The sequence below is a fragment of the Mesocricetus auratus genome, unplaced genomic scaffold (assembly GCF_017639785.1).
Source record: "Mesocricetus auratus isolate SY011 unplaced genomic scaffold, BCM_Maur_2.0 Super-Scaffold_100691, whole genome shotgun sequence".
NCBI classification, from domain to species: domain Eukaryota; kingdom Metazoa; phylum Chordata; class Mammalia; order Rodentia; family Cricetidae; genus Mesocricetus; species Mesocricetus auratus.
The window spans coordinates 718,905-743,565 of NW_024429267.1; the positions used below are offsets into that span (position 1 = coordinate 718,905).

At 42.7% G+C, this 24,661-nt stretch overlaps 1 protein-coding gene and 1 long non-coding RNA gene across 7 annotated transcripts in view; one reads left to right on the forward strand and one right to left on the reverse strand.

The window, feature by feature from the left end:
• The window catches only part of Lrrc49 (leucine rich repeat containing 49), a 103,345-nt gene extending 86,826 nt beyond the window's left edge, over nt 1–16,519 (reverse strand). Inside the window, exons 1-7 of one of the 6 annotated variants that reach the window (XM_040739673.1) lie at nt 16,284–16,519; nt 15,620–15,676; nt 13,284–13,371; nt 8,991–9,188; nt 8,558–8,660; nt 5,345–5,548; nt 108–174 (exon numbers count right to left, since the gene is read on the reverse strand). In XM_040739673.1, coding sequence (XP_040595607.1) covers nt 108–174; nt 5,345–5,548; nt 8,558–8,660; nt 8,991–9,188; nt 13,284–13,371; nt 15,620–15,676; nt 16,284–16,331 — 765 coding nt within the window. In that variant the 5' untranslated portion in view covers nt 16,332–16,519. Of the gene's footprint in view, nt 1–107; nt 175–5,344; nt 5,549–8,557; nt 8,661–8,990; nt 9,189–13,283; nt 13,372–15,619; nt 15,677–15,885; nt 16,024–16,283 lie in introns of those variants that run through there. The other 5 variants (XM_040739674.1, XM_040739675.1, XM_040739676.1 and 2 more) reach the window with 5 other exon arrangements.
• Nucleotides 16,520–16,767: 248 nt separating this feature from the next.
• Nucleotides 16,768–24,661, forward strand: part of LOC121137467 — a 10,092-nt gene continuing 2,198 nt past the window's right edge. Inside the window, exon 1 of the long non-coding RNA XR_005874699.1 lies at nt 16,768–18,250. This is a non-coding gene — a long non-coding RNA (uncharacterized LOC121137467). The remainder of the gene's footprint in view (nt 18,251–24,661) is intronic.

Here is a 24,661-nt window from a genome sequence, read left to right on the forward strand (position 1 = left end):
GGAGGAAGGGAAGAAGGAAGGAAGGAAGGAGGGAAGGAAGGAAGGAAGGAAGGAAGGAAGGAAGGAAAGAAGGAAGGAAGGGAGAAAGGAAGGGAACAGTACAATACCTGATTTCCATGAAGGTCCAAGACATCTAAATTTTTTAGGTTCTCCAGATTTGAGATTTTCTTGATTCTGAAAGTCAAAATAAGCAGAATTGAATAGAAATGTAGACACATCACATCTATGGGTAAATCAAAGCCTACTGAGGCAGAAAAGTATACTCATTTTAATATTTAAATTTTTTATAGTTTATTTATTCTTATTTTATATACATTGGTGTTTGCCTACATGTATATCTGTGTGAGAGTGTCAGATCTTAGAGTTATAGACAGTTGTTAGCTAGGAATTGAACCGGGGTCCTCTGAAAGAGCAGTCACGGCTCTTAACCGATGAGCCATCTCTCCAGGCCCCAATATTTAAATTCTTAATCTCCCAGTGAGTAGTAACAGATGCATGCTACTGGGAGAAAGATGCATAAATGTCTTACTTTAGAGAAAAGCAATTCTACTTTTAACCTTAGGTCAAAGTGTGTGTTGTGGGGAGGAGAGGCAGTGCCAGGCACAGTGGCGCATGCCGACAGTCCCAAAGCAAAAGGATCCCTTGAGTCCAGAATTCCAGGAATTCAGAGTCAGCCCAGGCAACACAGTAAAATACTTTAAAATAAAAAATAAGACAAATTTACTAAGTTTAACTCCCTTGTGGTTAGGCCTACCCATGTTCTTCTCATTGCTGCCTTGCTGCCCACAGCACTCTTAGCATGAAAGGGTTCTCCATATTTTCATTGTTCCAATGGATCCTACAGATTCACACACACACACACACACACACACACACACACAGCAGAGGGAAGGTAAAAGTCTCATCCTTACCACCAAGTGTCTATCAATACTTACTCCTGCTCTCATTTATTGTCTTAAATCTGCCTTCCTCAATGCTTCCAGAAGCCAAGCCATTATGCTTGCCCAGTGCACACTTAAACCTAATGAATATCTAGTGCTTCTCACACCTCAGTCAACTGACATCTTTGCCAAAGCAAGAACAACTCCATCGCCACCCAATTCAATCCAATTCACTGATAAAAATGGTCTTCGCCTCTCCCCAGGAAGCACTGCCACATGGCTGTCGCTCTTTTCTCCCTTCAGTTGTGCTACATTCCCCACAACCTCCTTACCTGTCTCTCCTAAAGCTTCCGAATCTGTTCTTCCCCTGGAAAACACTCTACACCACGAGCACTCCTACTTCATTTCACCCCAACCGTGTGCATCCTGTGGACTCAAAGGCCTTTACCTAAGGCCAGGTACTTCCTACCATCCTAGCTAACATCTAAATATTTGGTTAATAGGAATATAAATGAATAGTGAAACTCAATGGAACAGACAAAACTTTGGTGATTTTTTTCTTCCTTTTTTTCCTTGTTTTTGTTTTTGGATTTTTTTTGTTGTTGTTGCTGTTTTGCACCGGATACACCTAGAACAACTGGAGGAAGTTACAGAAGCAGAACCACACGGCTTAGGACACAGAGAGCCCTGCTTTCTAACAACAATCTGACCTCATGGCTGTTAGAGAAGCCGATGATCCCATTCTTTAATATTCCCAAACTGACAGTCCCTAAAACCGTAGTCATGCATCAGCTGGAGAGCTTGCTGAAACAGGAAAGACCAGCTCTGCCCATTCTCCTTTGAATTAGCTTTGCCCTCTAGCTGGTTCCCACATTGAATTAGTCAAACACTGGCCTATGGTTAAGCTACTTATGCAGAAATATGGAGTGTGTGTGTGTGTGTGTGTGTGTGTGTGTGTGTGTTATATGCATTGTATGTGCACATTCACTCATGTGTATGAGGTGTGTGTAAAGGTCAGAGGTTGATGTGGAGATGTCTTGCTCTGAACACTCCTCTGCCTTATTTATACATTTATTTTGTCTTTGTTTTTCTTTTTGAGACAGGATGTTTCTCCAAACTTGGAGCACACCATTTTGAGTGCACTGTCTGGTCAGCAAGCCTATAATCTGCCTGTCTCCACTCCCCATCATCAGGGCTACAAGTGTACATGACTGTGCCTGGCATTTTTAAGTGGAAATCTGAACTCAGATCCTCATTCTTATGTGATAAGCATATTACCTGCCGAGCCATTTCTCAAGGTCCAGAACTACAGTTTTAACATTTTGAATCTTACTCTCCAGGGATAACAGAAATTGTCATCATCCAAAGCTCTCTGATCTAGAGGCCCAGTGGAACCCATGTGTAATTATCACAGCAAAGCGGGACTTGAGGTTCTTGGGTAATTATGTAAACGAAGGTGAACCTGAGGCTGAAGCTTAAAGAGCATAAAGGCAATAGCACTGTAGAAGCTCCACTAGCCATCTGCACCTAGAAGTTTGTATGCTCTGTTTCCACTGCCTCTGCTGGAGACATCCGTCCTGACCAACAGGAGGCAGTAGTCATCCACGACACAGCTGGAGATGCTCAGTCAAGTCCCTTCTGCTCAGCAAAACACCACATCTAAGAGTCCAGAGGACTTTTGTCAGAAAATGTTCTGGCCAGGAGCACTGGCAGATGTTTGAGGAATCAAAGGTGTATGTTACAGATACTTGAGAGACAACCCATCTTGGAGAGGGTAGCACATTTTCTTGTAACACATTTCTCTTTGATTCAACAACTGTTCAACAACTGTTTAACGGTGAGTGTCTCCTGTGAAAACCCAAGTATAGCTGTGCAGAGCAAGCAAACAAAAAGATGGAGGAGAAAAAGAAGAAAGAGGAGGAGTCTGTGTTAGAGTGTTTCTATTGCAGCAAAAATAAGCACATAGCAGAGGGTGTTAGAGCCCTCAGAGTAGGAACCCCAAGGACTTCAATAAGGTCACAACGATGCTGCCTTCTGGGTCAAGAGGAACAAATTGTTTTGAAGGAACCAAAAAGTAGAAACAGGCAGAAAGAATAGAGAGATGATCTTAACTGGATGCAACCAGAACCAGCATTGAAATATTGCATAAAATTAGAAATGGGGAACACAGATATCTCCAGAAAATATCTTCATCTAAGGATGAAAAGGGAGACATTCAGGCAGTGGTACTAAAGAATAAACGTGAGCTAGACACTAATCACTCAGAGAACAAGAAAGGAGCCATGACTGTGGAAACTAGCAAGGAACACCTGGAAAGGAAAGCCTGAAGGCCAAAAGTCAGTTGCCCAGAAACATGCTCCTGGTATGTGGTAGAATTTATACACAGCTTACTACACCACACCCACTCAAACACACCATTTCCATGTCTCTAAAATGAAAGGACCTACTTCGAAGGTCACTTCAAAATTTAATATTCATGGTTCTATAATTTCCCAAACTCTCTCAAACTTTGTGAAACTTGTATTTCATTTTTATGTTTAATTATGTGTTTATGTGTGTAGAGGGCAAGTGAGTGCACTGCCCATGGAGGCCAGAAGAGGGCATCACATCTCCTAGACCTAGAGTTACAGGCTGTTGAGGACAGGCCTGATGTGCTTGCTAGGAAACGTGCTGTGGTCCTCTGCCAGAACAGTATGCGCTTTTAACCACCAAGTCATATCTCCAGCCCCTCAAACTCTGTAATTTCTTTTTTTTTTCTTTTTTTTTTTCTTTTTTTTTTTTTTTACGAGACAGGGTTTCTCTGTATTGTTTTGGAGGCTGTCGGTCCAGCCCGGCCTCAAACTCACAGAGATCCGCCTGCCTCTGCCTCCCGAGTGCTGGGATTAAAGGCGTGCGCCACCAACGCCCGGCTCAAACTCTGTAATTTCTTAATGCAACATTTGAACTAATAAACTACATTGATAGAAACTTTCAGAGAAACATCGGGGGAAAATATGATCCTAAACTTCTGGAACATGACCTTGAGAATACAGAGCTAAGAACATAATGTCTCCAAGCACAGTCCTTCAAGTATTACATAATTTGGACTGAAGTAAAGTAAGAAAACTGGAGAGGCAGGAAGGTCACACTGACCTCCTCCCATCATTTTCCCCTAAGAGTACGTCCTAGCTCCTCAGTCCAGATGAGTCCTGCCTATAAACAGAAGGCAACAGGAATCACAGCCACAGGAAGAGCCTGCACTAAGGGCCTTGCTCAGCCGTCCAGATTAGGACCATGAACCACACTCCTTCCGTCCAGCACATCCCTTTAAGATTGCCCACCATCCATCAAACCTACAAATACAAATGTAACTTTTAGTCTCTTGCTTTGGGTCTTCTTTATGGTTTATAAAATGCAAAATCCCATGCACAAATATTAAAAAAACAAAAGGGGAACCTGAGTTAAATCACAAGCCACCATTAACACCCATTGCTGCTTGTTTCCTCAATCAGAAAGGCCGCCTCTTCCTCAATCATATCCGTCCCCAATGGAAACCCACCTCTTAGACCAAAACACTCGATGACAGAATTCCCATAATACACATATACCTAAAATTAAAACATAAATACTTAAATAAAACATACAGGAACTACTCTATGAAAAGGAATTCACCACTGATGTAACAATTGCAAAGTAGCAAATGTCCCTCTTAGGTAGACACTAACAAGAATGGCAAGAAACAGACAAGCCTCAAGGGAGCACACATGCTTAAAATACATCCTAAGAAATCATAAGTCAGAGCTGGACTCTTCCGTTCACTTTCATCTAAGGCATGGAGCCGAAGCAATGCCAACAAGACTGTCAGACTGAACATATCAGGGTGAGTTTTTCCAGTGACAGAACTCAAACCCAGGCCCTCAAGCACGCTTGGCCAGTGTGCTCCCACTGATTCTCCTCTCGTAATGCTACAGTATTACTCTGCTGTGACTTAAACCATCTCAACACTATATGAATTCTATTAGGCTACAAGGGAGAACTGCTCAGGGGCTTAGTAGCTAAGAACGCTGCCTGTGCAAGCACAAAGAACTGAACCTGCATCCCAAACACCCGCATCAGTGTGGACTCACAGCACTGCAGAGGTGGAAACAGGAATATCCTGGGCTCACTGGCTGGCCAGTCTAGTCCCCCCATAACCAAAAGACAAGCTCTGTGTTCAGTGAGAGACCTGCCTCAAGAAGAAAAGGCAGAGAGGGACAGAGCAGGACACCAAAGGATATCTTCTTACCTCTATACACACTGTGAGCACCAGTAAAGACATGTGCACATATACACATGTGTTCCTACATGCAAGCACACATCAACATGCACCCACACGTACAGTGTATACCCACACATAACCCATTAACCCATATATACATACATACGTATATATATCCCAACACATGCACATACCAATACACACAGAGAAACTGCTTTACAAATACCTGTTTTTCCCTAATAGAAGGACACGGAGGGACCTCAGAGTGGAAAGTCCACTGATTTCTTCAATCTGGTTATCATATAAGTCCAAGAATATTAACCTCTGTAGATTAGAAATATTTTGGATCCGAGTTATAAAATTGTGCTGAAAGTTCAATAAACGAAGGTGTTCTTCCCCATCGATGATAGGACACACAGTCAACTTTTGTCTAGAAAAAAATATAAAGTCAGTAAGGTTCTGAGTCAGCATCCTTGTCCTGCTTCCTCTGTCCGACACTACTAGGGAGTATGTCCCTGCACCCGGGCTTTGAGAAGAGGAAGGTAAGTTGGCACTGGAGAGATGGCTCAGCAGTTAAGAGCACGTACTGCTCTTACAGAGGACTTGGGCTCAGTTCCCAGTACCACACAGATCAATTTGAAGTTGCCTGTAACTCCAATTCAAGGGATCCCAGCATCCTCTTCTGACATTCACAGGCTCAGGAACACATGTGGTGCACAGACATGCACTCAGACACACAAGCATACAATTAATAATTTTTTTAAAGAAAAAGTTATTTTGGACCACTTCCTGCCCCCAGGGCAAAGACCTGAAGTTGTCTAAACCTCATTTTATTTTAAAACAAGTCTCTATTATTATTCATTTCACATGCATAACATCAAAGACTTTCAGACATAATTGTCTTCTCTGGGAGAGGTTATATGATCAAACCAAGTCACAAAACCAGAAAAAAAATGCCTTTGATATCAAGTCACTGGTGTTAAACTTTCTCTGAGTCACCAAGTCATGGGAGCTAGAACCATACTAAAGGGCTCCTTTTAGAATTACTGACTCTCAAAACGTTCATGAGAATAAGAAGAAATAAGGGACACTGATGGAAAATTCCATGTGAAAGCTCCTCAGTTGTAAGGCCATCCTTACTGAACATCTCCTCACAAGGTTGGATGCTGAATCCCATTGTCCAAGACCAGATGAAATGTAATTCTGTGTATATTTAGTTGTATTTAAAACAGTGAACTTATACACAAAAAGCTGGAATGTTTCATATTTGAAGTGAGTTCATCGCTCTTGAAGAATTCTACCCATGCCATAACAAAACATGATTCTGCATGAAGATTCAAAGGCTCTTCACAGAACAGACAGCTCTGTCTGTGCATTAACAATACTAGTGTGGCTCATTAGAAACGTCCCTCCAGTGATACCACATGACTGGAAGCTTCCAAGAAAACAAATCAGAATATGGAAGTGATCAGAATTCTTGTTGCAATGAAAAAAATAGGAGTGGTTAGAAGAAAAAAATAAGGTATCATGCTTTAAAAACAGACCCTTAACACTGGGCACAGTGGTGCATGCTTTTACCTCCAGCACTAAGGAAGCAGGGTCTGAGGTGGGTGGGTATCTGAATTTGAGGCAAACCTGATCCACATAGTGAGTTCTAGGCCAGCAATGGATACAGAGTGAGAACCTGTCTCAGAAAGAGAGAGAGAGATAGGAGAGACAGGAAATAAGGGAAGGAGGGAAGAAGGGAGGGATGGAGGGAGGGAGGGAGGGACAGAGGAACACAGGGACAGAGGGATGGAGGGAGGGAGAGAGAGACACCCTGGAGAAACTGAAAGTAAAAGCCACTGGGCAATAGCACCAGTTTTATGTGGAACTTATGTAGAATTCATCTGATGCTTCATACTCTCACAGCTGACATTTCTGCTACATAAACGATAACTTAAATGGTTACAAATATGCTAGCCTAAGTTTGTAGCTTTGCTCTTAGAAAACCTTGAATCCTGTCCTCCCTATTCAGTCTCTGTCTCTCATAGTGAAAGCCTCAACTCTGGTCTTTGAATCAGTTGTTACTGGCATGGGAAAAATCACAAACTGGCCTCCTTTTACAAACCATAAAGTCATTTTCCCTTACCCCAGGAATCCCTGCCACTCCACCAAAACAAGATAGGAAGCAATGGCCTACCAAGCTCAGGAAGGCTCTGCTATGCTGAGCTGTAAAAGCCTTGGGTTATGACACCTCCCATCCCACCACTGATGCCTGTATAGGGCCATGATTTGACATCTGTTTCCTTCTTATAACAGGCTGTCTTCCTGGCCTACTTTCATATCAGTGAGGGCCAAGTACTTCTTCTTAGGACTAAAATCTTCCCTTGAGCCCTTGAACCCCCAGTCAAGAAGACACACACACACACACACACACACACACACACACACACACACACACACACACCAATGCAGAAATCACTACCATCCACTGGCTGTCAAACAAGGCTTCCCAAGGTGGTTCCTTGCTGCTGATCCAACTGTCTTGACTACACATAAAACAGTTTATGGCATCATTGTAGTGCTACCATCTCACAGCCAGCCTTTGAAGGAAAGCCAGTTTTCTTGGTCCTGACTTTCCTGATAAGCAAATGTCGACTAGTCAGTGTTGGCTTCTCTATTGTAGAGGCTCATGCTACCAAAAACTAACCTTGAAATATGCCCAAGCCACCCCCAAGCTACAACAGAGGCACCAAACTTTGTAGACACAGTCTTACGAACAGGGCCCCTGCTTAGATAAAGTACCACAAGACTGTGTTACTCTTCTTGACTGGGTTTTTAAATACTGAAGAGGAAGTTCCTACATAATCCTTCAAAGATGAAGATGCTACTGGGAAAATTATAAACATAAGACAGTATTTAGGATGGGAACCTCAAAACCCACTCACTTTCTAATGCTATCAGGAGAGGGATTGTTCTCAACTAGAACTCTGCCTGTAGAGCCAAGCCTGTCCCTGGTACATGCAGGAGGGCTGGTTCCATGTGTCAGCTGCACCCTGACAAAGCCAGCTGTGCACAGCACAGATGTTCTGTCTGTTGGGAGCCTACACCCACTGTCCCATTATAGATCCCTTCCCGATACACCATGTTATCAGGAGCCTACTGGCTTTGTTATAGGTGCCTAAGAACATATCTTAACAAAAATCACCATTTATGAAGATTATATTCTAGTAGGTCACAGACCACAAACATAAGTCAATATTTAACAGGTTAGAGAACTGTTAGTACTAAGGGGGAAAAGTTAGAGAAGGGGATGAGCATGTGTAGCTGGTAGGGACTGCATCTGGTGAGAAGGTGGCCATGGAAAGTCACTTTTGGGATGATGACATCTCAGGGAAGACCTGAAGCAAATAGGAGAGAAAGATGTCGTGAAAGGGAGAAAAGAAAATGTGCTCACCTTTCTAGGGTGAGTCGGTCTGAGTAAAGAATTTTCTCTTCAGAAGAACGCTGGAGAATAGGAAATGATGGCATTGATGCGCTCACCAGATTAATGTGATCACCTATTGAAATGACATAGATCACTTGATTAAGGCCAATATTAACAGTTGTGAAACTAGAGCCACAGTTTATTTAGAGAACTCTGGAGCCTCCAGATATCTTTTCTAGGTATTTCCGCAGCTTCCATACTAGAAGTTGATTTTTACGCTGGGGTTGTTTTCTTCTCCTCAGCCCTAAGCTCTGTGCTCTGTGGGCCCCAAATAGCTCTTGCTTGCCTGACAGGTCAGCTGAAAATCTAGCTGTGCTCTAGTGTTGTCTTTATCCCTTTACAGTTCTTACTACTGACACTACATGCCAACTACATGATACACTACATGATAGCCCCTCATTACCAGATACATTGGGGCCAGCACTATGACAGCCCTGCCGGATTCTGGGCTTTGAAGGTGTCTGAATGGAAGAGTCTCCAAATGCTGACAAGGAGCTTGTGGCAGTTTTCATGTCCAGCCCACTGAGTTCTGTCCCGTTTGTTGTGGATGAGATGCATGATGACTTATTACGAGGCGAAGGACTTATTACTCTTCCATCTCCTTCAAAATATCAAAAAGTTTATCACAAAGCTACATAATATATGACTTTGCTACAGATAGATATAGAAAGTAGTTTGGGATAGCAGATGTAAACCTCACATCAGTGTTTTTACCTCTGTGTAGGCCACTGCTATGACTAGAGAATGTTGCAAAGATGCCAAAGGGGATGTTGACAAATCTAGGATACTGTAGTTAGGCTCAGGGAGCATATGACACCCTGCAAAGTCTAAAGGCTATTGGCTGGGTGTTTCTGACAGTAAGAAGCTTTTCATCTTGGAAAAAAACACGTATGAAATGAATAAGCTAGAACAATGTGCAAAAATACAGACTATAAAAGAATGGCACAGCACTGCAGAAGTAGCCCAGTGGTTAAGAGCACAGGCTGCTGCTACAGACGGCCTGGTATAACTCCCAGTAACCACATATGGCAGCTTACAACCATCTGTAACTCCAATTCTGGGGGATCCAACTCCCTCTTCTGGCCTTTGGAGGCACCACATGCTTGTGATGCAGACACACATGCAGGCAAACATTCATACATAAATTTTTAAACTGCTTATAACTATTCTTTAAAAAGAAGAACAGTGCCTTGCACTTAGTGTGTCTAGTTATTGGGCAATTAAAAAACACAGATGAGTTTAGGAAGAGGTGAATACTAAAACATAGTCTAAAGAAATAGAAGAGTGTAGAGTGGTCTGGAAGCAATGGTGAAAAGTTCCAAAGATGTGAATCCCAGAGGATATCTACTTGTATGTCTCTGTATATTGAACATCCACTGAAAGCAGCAGGAGACAAGGAAGTACCTGTTGGAAGCCATTGGCAGAATGACAGACCCCAAGACTACCACAGAATTCTGCTGCTCGGACTACCTAAAAAGAGGAAAACCTAGCCTAGAAGCTGACAAACTTTCAGGAGGTAACTAATGACATGAGGATAGCCTAAAATCAAGCCATACCCACCTCTTAACAGAAAAGCAGTGGTATCATTATCATCTAGCCTTTCCAGGTCTACAAGGTCAGGGCACCTCATGCTTTCCACAAAATAATCAGTACTCACATCTCACTTTCCTGAAGAACATGAGACATCAAGACATCTAATCATGCTGTCCTAAGAGGTAAGCATCTAGAATTGACACCATGCTCAGCAACGAACACTCAATGATAGGAACACTAGCTGGCAGGATCCCCAAGCTACAGGAACCAACACAATGATTTGGAGTCCAAAGCCAAAACCAGCTCAAGGATTAGCTATAGTATAAAGATTAGCTGTCAAAGTCAGTGGAACACAATGAAAGAAAACTCAAGGGAATAAAGAATCTCATTTTGTCTGTTAACATTTCATTAGATTCTTTGAATTACTATTAGGACTTTGAGGCAATCTGAGATTTCACAGTAGATCAAAACCTTCCATGACTTGGAATGCAGAGGCAAATTTCAAAGAATAAGTTTAATTTACACTTCACAAATAAAAGAATCCTATCCTTGCACATTTCAGCTCCTCTTACACGCACATGTCATTATTTTTAGTTTACCACTGATCTGATATACACCCAAATGTAGATGGCAAAAGACAAAAATGTTTAGGTAAAAAAAAAATCCTATGACTGGGACGCACAGGAATCTTTGAACAACCATGCAGCAATGTGTGTGTAAGCACCCACATGCGGACTGCTCCCAGATGGCTTGACGTTCACAGAAGTGTTGGTGTCACTCTTCTGTCACACTTGCCCTGACTTCCTGACCAGATTTGTAAGCTCCCAACAGCTGGTCTCATTTTACATCTCAGCGGAATTTAGATGGAGGAGCCAATCAGGAGATTTTCTACTTTATAGGAGCTTAACTGAACATCTATTTTGTATTTTTTTAAGAAAACCAATCAGAAATTCCTGCATTTTAGTGTAAGTAGTACCTCAAAGTGCTCAGAAGCAAAATGGTCTACAACTGGTTAAAATGCTCATGAGGTGTGGTGGAGGCTAGACAGCCAGCAGATGGACAGGGGAGCAGGTAGCTGAGAGAGTGGTAGAGACAGGCAACTCGGGAGCACAGCACATTGTAGTAGATGTCCACTGAGCCTCGTCTGTGAAAACGATCTGATGACCAAGAGTCTGACTAGATTTTCCACTTGTTTGACATGATGTTAGGAGTTGAGTGTTGCCTCCTCCCTCTGTGTACAGATAACTTAAGGAAGCTGATGCGATTGCAGGAGTCACTGGCATAGTCAGCTCTTACAAAGCTTGAGGACACAGGCTAACACTCAGCAACTCCCAAAAGGCCTATAGGAAATCACACATGGAGGGTTAGAATCTAAACCTTCCTGGTCTAAAGGCTAAACTTTAGACAAATTAGTTTTGAAACACCAAGGACCTTAATTTTGACTGAGAGAACCACTGGTTGTCTTGTGCAGGGAGACCATATGTGGTTAATTTTAAAAAATAATAAATGTCTGAAATGGGTTATGGAGGACTACATGTGAGAGTGTAGTTTGTTACATAGAGGGTTTCTTGTCTGACAAAATTTTAATTTTAAATTTTTTTCCAGAATTGTATGCTCTAGGTTATAGAAAACTGAATACAGAAGTCAAGATGACAGCTACAACTCATGAGGCTCTCTCTCATAACACTGCCTAGAGCGTGGAAAGAATGCACTGGAAATGATCCACATTTAAGACATATCAAATAAGTGTCTTGTCACAGAGAATGGCTTGGAATGGGATCTTTTAAGAAAAATCAAATTCAATTTCTTTCTGCCTAAATTTATTTTGTATTATGGGTCATGGCTCTTATATATGAAACTCTGTCTCGGGTTCACAAAATCAATACATCCACACTATTTTCTCATCAGCAAATATTTGGCAATGTTTTATCACTTATCATACAGATATAAATTAGCCACAATTCCTTTAACTCTGGATAAAATTTGAGAAAGTAAGTTTTGTTCACAGTTGAGGGAAGAATCAAGATGCTACTAGGCAAGAATTTAAGAGAGATTCACAATGAAGACATAAAATAACCTCTAGCTAAGAATTTGCAGCTCCACACTGGAAACAGTGGAGAGAGCACAGCACACACTCTAGGAATACCCTCGGAACCAAATGAAAGATGGAGACAGATGCTTCCTGTGCTATGGAACTAGAGCTAAGTGATGTGGATTCCAGGAACTGACAAAGTCTTGAGTGGAGGATATAGGAAAGAGAAGAAGACAGGTAAGGTTATATGGGTCCAAGAGGAAGGCCCAGAGATGCTACACACACACACACACGACATATTAATCAATTCTGTTCACAGTAATGAAATGGACAGTCAAAGGGCCTATACTAATCATCCCTTGGCAGGCAAATCTACAAGATCAGAAAGCACAGGGGCGGGGGGGGGGGAGATGATTAAGAGCTCCTAACAGGCAGAGGTGGAAGGAGGCTTTCCTTTGGTTTTAAAAACATGTTTCAGAAATACAACCACATATGACCTAGTATCTGTATAAGGGTGGTCCACAAACCACACCAAAAGTGACAGGATCACCCTGGCTCTGTGAATGCACCATCCAAAGCACCACTCAAAACCTACCAAATCAGAATGAGGAAGAGGGGAGAGACTCACTAAGAATCTGCATTTTTAACAAACTCCAAGTGAGTCACATCAAGATTAAGGTTTCTGATGATGAAATGCCTGTGATTCGTGACTGTGTGACAGTGTGGGAAGAAGACGGTTTCTTTCTATTCCACTGTTTTCTTATTTTCAAGATACATGTCTTTCCATATCCTCAGGTCTACTAATTAGCCATCATTTTATTTCTAATATATGACCAGAACATCCTTTTCCTATTCTCTACTGTAACATACTTTCAAACTAAAATGAGTTTGGGGTGGTGGTTTGTTTTGTTTTAATGCATTGGAAGCAATCGACTATGGGGTGTGAGTGTGTGTGTGTGTGTGTGAGTGTGCGCACGCCCGCGCGCACAGATCTATATCACCAATTCTGATTTAAACAAATACCAAACCAACTTTATAACCAACTGAACTTTTTGTTTTGTAATCCATACAACAAATATTAAGCAATATTGTTCAGAGAAAAGGACTCTGTTCTCTGCTCACTGGCAGTACCTTGTCTACTTGAGTAGTTTCTCTCCAGGTCATGCTGTAACAGTCTACCAGGAAATGATGGGGTTTCTCTGTTAAGCTTGAATTCAACCTGCAAAACAGTATTTAAGGAAATGTATTGGGAGAAAAAAATAACAGTATGAATGAAGTTTATTATAAAATAACAGATAAAATGTGCTTTAAAAAAAGGTTGACCCTTTAAAAAATCAGGAAGGGCTACATATTATATGATTTCTTTTATAGAACCGTCCACGACTGGAAAATCCTTCAAAACAGAAAGCATATTTATGGTTTCAAGTGGTTTAAAATAAGTGGGGAATATGGAGCAACTGCTTCACAAATATGGGATTATGTTTGGAATGAAGAAATGTTCTAGAACTAAACAGAAGTGACAGTTGCACAACACTGAGAATGTGCTTAATGCCACTGAGCTGTAAACTTTAAAATGGGCTAAACTGCAATTTGCAAGGAGGTGTAATTTTCCAAACATAAAATTGAAGACAGTTATAGAAGATCAGATTAAAATACTTACAATCTCTCCACAAATTTAATTTCTACAAAAAACAATGACTGAAAGAATCATTTGCTCAATAAAAAAGAAATGCAAACAATAAAAGCTAAATGGAATTGTCTTGTTTTTAAAAATACTTTAAATGTCTATTTTAACACAATAAAATTACATATTTAAGAAGAATTTTTAACTGTCACTTTTAATAATTTTATTTTAGCTGGGCTGTGGTGGCACACGCCTTTAATACCAGCACTCGGGAGGCAGAGGCAGGCAGATTTCTGTGAGTTTGAGACCAGCCTGGTCTACAAGAGCTAGTTTCAGGACAGCCTCCAAAGCCACAGAGAAAGCCTGTCTTGAAAAATAATAATAATAACTATTATTATTATTTTATTTTTAAAAATGAAAGATTTTAAAATTTAAATTAATAATTTTAAAATAATTTTCCATAGTAGGACTGAAAAGCCAAAACCAGAATGTCCTCTTATGTTTAGCCACAAAAACTTTAAAGATTTATCTTCAAAGGCATATGATACTTCTCATTCACCCATCCTATAAACACATCAGCATCTGCATCTTATCATCATGAACACCATATGTCTATGCACAGAAAAGTGAATGGTACAAAAAGTATCTTTAAAAAAAAAAGCACGGCATTCCTAAAAGCACCGTAACAGTAGAAAATGATAACTTGACAAAGGCAATTAGGAAAGTTTTACAAGCAATCCATTATGCTTAATTATCATAACAAACACATTTTCCATTAATTCAGATGCTGTTGGAGATGGTCAAATGATGAGACCGGGAAAATCAAACAAGGAAATGTTTGCTGTTTTCACATCTATATATAATTAAGCAGCTGCAGTCTCTAAACTAGTGGTTCCGTTCCATTCACCTTCCTCTGGCCCTTGTTTATTCTCTTCCTGCTGCTGTCTGTAAACTCCGACCTTTATACTATAGAGTTCCTCCAGGGATATCTATTTCACAACTTCTTGGAGAACAACTGAATTGTGATGGCTGAACATGTACACTTTGGCTAAATGGAGAAGTGAATGAGTAGCATGGGAGGGTGGGTGAGTATGTGTAAGTGCTGAGGTGAGGCAGGAAAGGAAGAAAAGGTTTTATCTCAAAAACCAAATGAAAAGCCAGCAATTCTAGACGTTTCCAAGATATTACAGGTAAATTCTATGAGTGTGGAAAGATGGTACAGTGGTTAAGACCACTGCTGTTCTACAGGACCTGAGTTTGGTTCTTAGTACCCATGATGGGTGTCTCACAATTGCCTGTAATTCCAGCTCCAGGTGATCTGACAACCTTCCTCTGGTCTCCACAGACACACAGGCACACAAATAAATAAGAATCTCATACTCAATACATTATAAAAACATTGTAACAATATTTCCACTGCTAAGCCAGTGTTTCTTCTCTGATTTGAAATTAAGTACAGAGTGAAGCCCTTCTAAAATGTTACATTTTATTCTTCCTGAGATACCACCAGTAGAACGACACAATGATTTTACCTATGTCTAAAAGTATTTTTCAATTAAATTATGCCATACAACCAATTCTAAGAAATATCTTCGGCAGAAATGTTTAAATGTGTGTGTTGGGGGGGGGGGGTTCTTGTAACAAATGGAATGACCTAAGTCGATACAAGAGGGGGGGTAATTTAGGTTTTTTGTAGGCAGAAAACTAAATCTGTTTTACATTGAAAACCAAAATAGATATACTCAATCTCCAGGTCAGAATCTATTGTTAAAACATGCAACTGTTTGTCTAGACTATCTGACCATTTACCTTAAATTTAAATACAAATATGCTTAAATCTTACTTTGTTTTTGTCAGAAAGTGACGACGTTTGAATAACCAAATGAAGTCCACAGTTCACCTGAAATGTAAAAATTAAATCACAAAATGTATTCTTAATATATATGAATATACACACACGGTACAAAAATCACAAAAATTGGAACACCATCATTATCTGCTTTTCTAGTAAATAACCATTTTCTGAAGATTTGTAAAAATAATCTCTAAGAATTAAAAGAAAAGCTTTCAATACGTTTTTTAAATGTCGGAGGCACCAATTTAACCCACCTTGTACCTCAGGCTTTGGATCCCTGCCATTTCTCTTGCCAATCAGTATATCAGTGTTCAAATGAAGGATGTGGGAGTGTCTAAGAACAGGTTCCTTTCTCAATAGAAAAAAGAGAAGAAAGGGGGTGGGAGAACACTAAAGGAATCCGAGTGTTTACCTAGCAGACCAGCTCCACCTTCTGGGGAGCTCCGATCTTGGGCAAGGTGTTAAACAACACCATACCATATTCAAATACTCTCCGAGTGCTCTGGGCTAGCCCCCGAAACCCTAGCCTCAGTCAGACAATAGCTTGAGCAGCCCTGGATCCAGTTATGCAGCCCATCACCTAGGACAAAGACGCCAGTCAGAGAGGACAAGACTACTGGAAAGGAAGAAAAAGCAGGAAGGCCCAGCTCACATTGTTTGCAGCCCGCCCAGAAACGGAGCGGTATTTCCCGGGAATCATGGCAGGAGACAGTCCAGGATGTTCGATCCTCCTTCGAGGTAATGCTACAGCTAAGATTCAAAGAGACCAAAGGGGGTCATCTCCCAGGCAACCCGCTCAGTGGTTGCCATAGAAACCACCATTTCCGGTCTGGTCCTCGTCCCAGATCTGCTGGCCGTCCGAGTGGTCAGCCTCGGGGTGTATCTGTGGGGCCCGGTGTGTCAGCACTTCCTCGTTCTGGCTTTTTTCGGGCCGCGTGAAAACAGCGGGAGGATCCGGAGGAGGAGAAGATGGGGAAGAGGCTGGCCACATCGGTGTCTATGGCAACCGCGACTTCCGGTCCCTTCCTCTTTACGACCCGCCCCAACTTTTCCCGCGGGAAGTTTGATTCCCATTGCCTGCATCTCCCCGTTTTCCTGGTAGAGTCGCTGGAAAGAGCTGGATGAAGATACCCAAGAACTTGGAACCTCAGTTCGACACTTCCGCTGATCCGAGGCCAGGAAGGATACAGCCGGAGACAGTGAAGAAAAAGCCGGGTTCCCTGAAGTCACTAGGGGCAGAGGGGCAGAGAGAGCTGGACCTGGGATGCCCTGCCTCTTAGCTCCAAGACTGTTGTCGTTCTGTCAAAAAATGACTAAGGAAGGAAGCTGTGAAGGTACTAACTGAAGATGGGCTTGATAATAATCCCTTCCTGCACTTAAGCTTTTATTGACGGATACTAGCCTACTAGCTGCCTTCAAGCTCGCGTTCCTGGTGAGCTGTTCTCATCTTGTCCTAGCTGCTTAATTTTCTACCCCGTAGACACGGATTACACTTATCTTACATCTGAATACCACTGCTTGCTCCCTTAAAGACTTTCAAGTCCTCTTTGGGACAATCAATCTTCTGCCCTATTACCATTACGTGGATTAAGCAATGGCTCCATAATTGTGCAGAAGAAATAGTTGTAAATCTGAAAAAAGTTTGCCAAGTGGTCTGTAACTGACATTTTGGCTTTGAATATGTGAGGCATCATTTTTACATGAGGAGACTCATCCAGAAGAGTTAAGGGCCTCCTCAAAGGCCTGGAATTCTTATTGTAGTTTCAATTACCAAACCAATAGTCTTTCTTCAATACCAACCTACTTCCCACATCTGTCTGAGTGGATGCCTAAGACCTTTTCTTTAGTAATATTCTGTCACTGTTTGGGATGCAAACATATAATTTTTAGAGCAAAATTATGAACACAACTTTCACATTCTCGCATGCTTTCTGACTTTGCCCTACTACACCCCAGTTTAAGACTCCTGTCCTTAGCCGTTCATGCATGTAATATTGACCTTAGATTTTGGTTCCTCTATATTCCTTCCTACTGAGATCAGACTTTGCTCAGCTGTTCTGTAAAGTAACCAGAGTTATTCCTCTCTCATTTTCTGGTATCATCAATAAAGTCCTGCATGGTGGTTACAAGATAGGACTTGGTGGCCAAGGCCTGGGCTTCAGTTATAGCTCTCCATTACTAAGCATGCTCCCTTACCTTCCTGTGTCCAGATTCCTCATCTGGTGTTACCACTTCTTCTGTCATAGTCTTTCAAGAGCTATAGAGTGTTAACCATTTAGAGCAATGTCTGATGTGCAATACCCATCATGTTAAGCATAGGCTGTAATCACAGTCAACCCTTGGCCTGTGTGTCCTGCTTTTGAAGCCTGTTTTCAGCCTGCCCTAGCTTTGTTGACTCATTTTCAGGCAATGTTTTGAATGTTAAATACCCCGAAGCTGTGGAGACACTAGATGTGGTGCTGAGCTGAAGCACAGAGGAAGGCCTGGGCAGCCAAATCAGCAGAATGGAGCTGCATAAAACTATGGGGGTTAGCCCATGCTTGTTGAAGCTGAAACTCAGGGAAATGATCTGATGCAATCTCTGACGGCAATGCAAGTCAACTGTGACGGCCAGTCTCGGTTGTTGTCCCGCGCTACCGTCTCGCCAGCAAGAACGACGCAGAACACTCGGATCCTTCTGCAGTAAAGCTTTAATGCATCTTGAGAGATAGATGATCAGCTTCTTAGAGGGAGACCCCAAGCTAAGAAACCCAGCCCCTTATATAAGCCTAGGAGCTCCGAGTGAGACGTGTAGAGCCGGGATTGGTGGTTTGCACATCACCCCAGATGACGCCACGGGAGAGGCACAGCTTAAACGGTTAACTCCAACTGACAGCAGATGTCAGCGCCATCTTCTAACGGTTAACTCCAACTGACAGCAGATGTCAGCGCCATCTTCTAACGGCAATAGCGATAGCGAGGGCGGCTCCTCACATCTCCCCCTATTCATTTATTTTTGAAGCAATAGGACACCCACAACTTTGGAGTGGAGATAGAGGTCAAATCCCCATGTGCAAATTCGGAACATGTACAAAGCTCCTCTCCAGGGTCTTATCCCCAGAGAGAGCCCTGACCAGTCCGATGTCGTTTTTCTGGGGGAAGGAGATCATGACATAGAACCTTCATGCAAGATGACTTATCTCCCAGGAGAAAGTCGTTATACCGCAGACCTCTCCTATGCAGTGCTTAGCCTTGCAACTCCTTGGGCTGCTGAAGCCTACCCACTCTATCCCGTGCAATGAGACTAGCCTCGTGGGGTGCAAGAGCTGGGAGGCCAGCGACCTATTGTTTTAACATGGTTAACCAAATGTCAGGGAGGCTCCGTGTTCTAAGGCAGCAAGTGCTTGTGCCACCACCACTTTGTCTCTTTTGTTTGGGCTCTGAGCTTACACACCATCCAAAGCATCAACACTATTCCACAGCAGAGAACTAGGCTAAATGATCCTACCCCCACCCATTCCTTAAAATAAGAAAATGCAGATGAAATCCAGGAGGAGAGGCCTTCCATCAGAGAAAGATCCAGATGCGTCGAATTCACTTGCAGGATCGCCATTCTCAACTCACGGAGTGTCTGCTCAAACTCAAAAGTCCAATTCTGTAATAAATGTTGAGACAGAGCTTGTGACAGGTTAGCTGCTCTTGTAAAATTCTCATATTGTACTGAAGTGACACAAAGGCCAGGCAACTTTTGTTCACATCCCAATTGGGCCATCTGCCACAATATATCCAATTGTTCCTGAACCAAATTAATCTGTTGGTTTACCAACATCAGGCCTCCTTGTATCTGAGAATTGGCAGTGGCCTGTTTATCTAGGACCATGGTCACAGTGGCCTATAGTTCATTAATGGTTTGAGTTGTCTGCACAGTGGCAGAAAGTGCAAGGGCCGAGGCGGTAACCGAAGCATTACCGCGGCGGTGGCTATCAGGCCCACAATAATAGCAGAGATCCCAAAAATCTCGCTTTTCCCTAAACAAACTCAAATTACTTGGCGTCTCAACAGGAACTGGAACAAATCGAGGCATGCGCATTACCAAAGCAAAAGGGTGCTTAATAGCATCCCAGCATAATGCATAAAAACAATTCTAAGCAGAGCAATTTATTTCTTTCTGATTCTTACCTAAGGTATCATTACTCACAACCCAAATAAAGGGCAGCCAAACACAAATTGGAGCAGCTGAATAATTAGTTCTCTTAAAAGGGGTATACTTAACATTGGAGGAGGACCAATCAGATGATCCATAGCTCTGTCCCTCACTCAGACTGTTGCCTAATGCCCCTTTCCAATCAAAAGTAATCTGTCCCTTCTCACTATCATAGGAGAAAGATCAGTACAGCTTCCATTAATTCAAAAGGATTAGCATTAGATCTTTCTGGATCCATATGAATAAAATTATCCTTTAATGAAGAAATCACAGTAAAGCACAAGCTTCCTACTAATGACAAGGTTCTCTCATCCTGAAAACTCTGTATCTGAGGATCTAAAGGCAAAAAGGCAAGCCCCAACTCTCTATTAGTTGTGAAAAATCTAGGGAACACCTGGGCATTCTGCATCACTGGCATCGGTAGGGGAAGGTAGACATGATGGCCCACCGTAACTCTCCCATCATACTAGGAACCATCATCCCGAGTAGGAGAGTCTTCATCACCCACTTGGCCTCCATCCTTCTTATTCTGGAGTTGTGAAGGAGCTCTTCGAGTGAGTCTTTCAGGGATCCACAGGGGGTTTTCTTCCTCCTGTGGAAAAACACACACAGCTCCCCTGGATCTTATAAGAATAGGATCCAGGCCTTTCCATTCATTAGTTAGCACATCTTTCCATTTTACAAATTCTTTTGGCCTATCAGGCTCTAAACTGTGGCGATCGGCCGCAGTGTGGCCTTGGGCATCAGAGTTCAAGAAATTAAGGGTAAAAAGTGCCGTGGATACAGCAACTCTTGGTACCGAGGGTAGAACATCCTCAATACTCCCCTTTTGTTTAATCAGATATGATTTGAGTGTACGATGGGCACGTTCCACAATGCCCTGTCCTTGAGGGTTATAAGGTAGGCCAGTTAGATGGGTAACATCCATTTGCCGACAAAACTGTCGGAATTTTTGAGAGGTATATGCTGGTCCATTGTCTGTTTTTAAAATTCTGGGTTTTCCCCAAGCACTCCAGGCCTCAAGGCAATGTTGAATCACATATGAGGCCTTTTCCCCTGTTAGGGGTGTGGCAAACATTACGCCAGAACAGGTGTCAACAGAAACATGAACATATTGAAGCCTTCCAAAAGAGGGAATATGAGTAACATCCATCTGCCACATCTGCAATGGTCTAATGCCACGTGGGTTTATTCCCATGTGGGGAGTAGGTAAGAATTCGCAGCAATTCTGGCATTGAGTAACAATTTCCCTAGCCTCTTTCCTGGATAGAGCAAAACGACGGCGCAAGGTCTCAGCCGTCACATGAAAGCGCTGATGGAATTCTTTTGCTGCTTGTGCATGGGTAGACAAGGCAGCGGCCACCAGCTTTGTAGCCTTGTCCGCTAAGTCATTCCCTAAGGACATGGGACCTGGGAGTCCAGAATGTGCTCGGACATGGGTAATGAAAACAGGAAATCTCCTATTTAACAAGGCAGCTTGTATCTTCTGAAAGATGTTAGCAACTCTGCTGGAGGATCTTATTATTCCAGCTATCTCAAGGAGATTAACTGCATTAACCACATAAGAGGAATCTGATACAATATTGAGGGGTCCTGGAAAAGCCTCAAGAACCTCCAGTACTATCAGACATTCTACAACTTGAGGTGAAGTTTCATTATATTGTTTAGATATAACCCTATCCTTGACCACATAAGCTCCCATACCAGTTTTTGATCCATCAGTGTACACCACAGTCCCATCTGGGAGTGGGTCTTTAGCTGTCACTTGTGGAAACACTATAGCCTGGTTTAGGGCAAACTGTAAAATTGGATGCTTTGGAAAATGATTATCAATTTGTCCTGAAAAGGAAGTAACTAAAACTGCCCAATCACTAGATGTGGCTGCCAAGGTCTGAACTTGTGCAGCAGTATAAGGCACAATCAAGGAATCAGGATCCCTGCCAAAATGTGTAACAGCTGCTTTTATTCCGCGAAGCGCGAGCTGTGCAACAGCATCAGGGTACCAGTCAATAATCTTAGCAGGGGAAGCATTTGGATGAATCCAAAGTAATGGTCCATGTTGCCACAGGACTGCAGTTGGCAATTGAGCTGTCTTAAAAACACACAGACTAAAAGGTAGTGACTCCTCAATACGTTGTAATTGTGCTTCCTGTAAGGCCTCTTCCACCATCTGTAAGGCTCGGTGGGCGGCAGGGGTAAATTTTCTGGGTGAGGAGATATGAGGCTCACCCTCCAGGAGATCGAAGAGGGGTTTTAGATCAGCAGATGGAATTTTTAAAAAGGGCCTCAACCAATTTATATCTCCCAGAAGTTTCTGAAAATCATTTAATGTTTGTAAGTGGTCTTTGCGAATTTCTATTTTCTGAGGAACTATATTTTTGGGAGTAATCATTGAGCCCAAAAAGAGCCCTGTATCTGCAATTTGAACCTTTTCTGGGGCAATCTCTAATCCCCACTGTTTTAATTCAGCCACCAGCATGGGGAAAGCCTTTTGTAAAACATCTAACTCTTTGTGACAAATAAGAATATCGTCCATATAATGGATCACGATTAAAGATGTAAATTGCTTCCTAATTGGCTCCAAAGCCTCCTGCACATACAGCTGACATATTGTTGGGCTATTGGCCATGCCTTGCGGCAGTACCTTCCACTGAAATCTCTTGTCTGGTTCCATATGATTAAGAGAAGGGATAGTGAAGGCAAACCTTGGTCTATCCCGTGGGTAAAGTGGAATAGAGAAGAAACAATCCTTAATATCTATAATAATAAGCTTCCAATCTTGAGGAAGTGCAGAAAGCAAAGGAAGGCCTCTTTGAACAGGGCCAAAAAGATGCATCTGATTGTTAATGGCCCGCAGGTCATGGAGTAATCTCCACTTCCCAGATTTCTTCTTAATAACAAAAATTGGTGTATTCCATGGGGAGGTAGAAGGCTCTAGATGCCCCAGCCGTTCCTGTTCTTGCACTAATCTTGTGACAGCCTCTAATTTTTCAGAGGATAGAGGCCATTGAGAGACCCATAACGGCTCCTCTGTTTTCCATGGTATGGGTCGTGAAGCCTCAACGGCCCCTAAATAAAACCCAGTCCTTTTCTACCCCGATTTCCGTGTTGCGTAATGGGTTTTATTCTGCCTTGTTCTTGCCTACCCAAGCCTCTACCCTTTGTATACCCCATCTTTGCCATAATGGCTGATGCCTGGGGGAGTATTCATTAGTTAGGGTCATGCCCATGGCTTGTAACACATCCCGTCCCCATAAATTTACAGGGAGTGGCAACACATAGGGGTAAAACATCCCTGTTTGCCCTCAGCATTCCGCCAGGTTAAGGCTGAGGCACTGATGGCAGGAGAGGACTGGTATCCAAGACCTTGTAGAGAATGAGATGAAACAACAGTGGGCCAAGACTTCGGCCACCAATGGAGTGAAATAATGCTTTTGTCTGCTCCCGTATCCATTATCCCTTCAAATTCTTTTCCATTAATTAACAATTTTATTGTAGGTCTCTCATTTAGGGGTATAGCCAGATAGGCTGAATCACTTCCAGAAGATCCCATAGCCCTTTTTTGTAAAGTGTAGGTTTCTCCATCCCCGAGGGAGGGCAGCAACACCAGTTGTGCAATTCTATCTCCCTGCTTTATAGAAAATACACCCCGAGGGCTAGAACAGAGAACTTGAATCTCCTCTTTATGATACGGGTCAACAATTCCAGGATATATAATGAGTCCCTGTAAAGTTAAGGAGCCACGGCCCAGAATAAGCCCAATGGTGGCAGGGGGCAAAGGTCCAGGGGAATGGACTGGGACCGGTTGAACATTCATTTGGGGCATGAGTAAGAAGTCGGAGGCGGCACGCAAGTCCATTCCGGGGGTTCCTCGGAAACCTCTACTTCCTCTTGATTGCTTTTCTGAAATTGGTTCCCATATTTCTGAGGGCCCTGGGACCATGGGCCCCGTGACCCGTTTTTTGATTGGGGTACCTTGGGTTCTTCAATAGGGGGCAGAAGCCTCCCTTTTACATCCCGGACTGACCTGCATTCGCTAGCCCTATGATAACCTTTACCACAACGATGGCAAAGCTTCGATTCTCTTGTTCTTTCAGGGGCTTGACAATCTTTCTTAAGGTGCCCCATTCTCCCACAATTAAAACAAGCTTTTCGACTAGATAAATCTCTATGCCTGTGCGTTTGTAAAATGGCGGCAGCTAGTCCTGCATTGGTTAGGGGTCCCCCAGCTCCCTGCACACTCTGAGCCAATCTTGTAAACCTTTGCTTTTGCGAGGGCGATAGCCGCTCGACATTCCTGGGTTGCTTGTTCATAGACAAGTTGCTCAATCAGGGGCATAGCTTGTTCTGAATCACCAAAGATGCGACTGGCGGCCTCTGTCATTCTGGCCACAAAGTCTGAAAATGGCTCTTGGGGTCCTTGGACAATCTTTGTAAGGTGTCCACTGGACTCTCCCTTTTTGTGAGGGCCTTCCATGCTTTAATAGCGGCGGCCGACACCTGACCATAGACACCCCAGATGTAGTTGGTTTGATTAAGGGCATGTTGACCCTGACCTGTCAGCATTTCAAATGTCCACTGCCTCTGATTCTCATCTTCAGCCGTGGCATTAACTCTAGCTTGTGCCTGGGCTGCATCATACCAGAGAGCCTTCCATTCCATGTATTGTCCCATGTTGGGAAGCACTGCTTTCACTGTCGTCTGCCAGTCAGTGGGAGTCATGGCAAAATTAGCAAGCCTTTCTACCTGTATTGTGGTAAAGTTAGCATTGACCCCATAATTACGAACGGATTCGGCCAATTCTTTGATTTGATTGTAATCTACAGGGGTATGTACTCTTCCGCCTT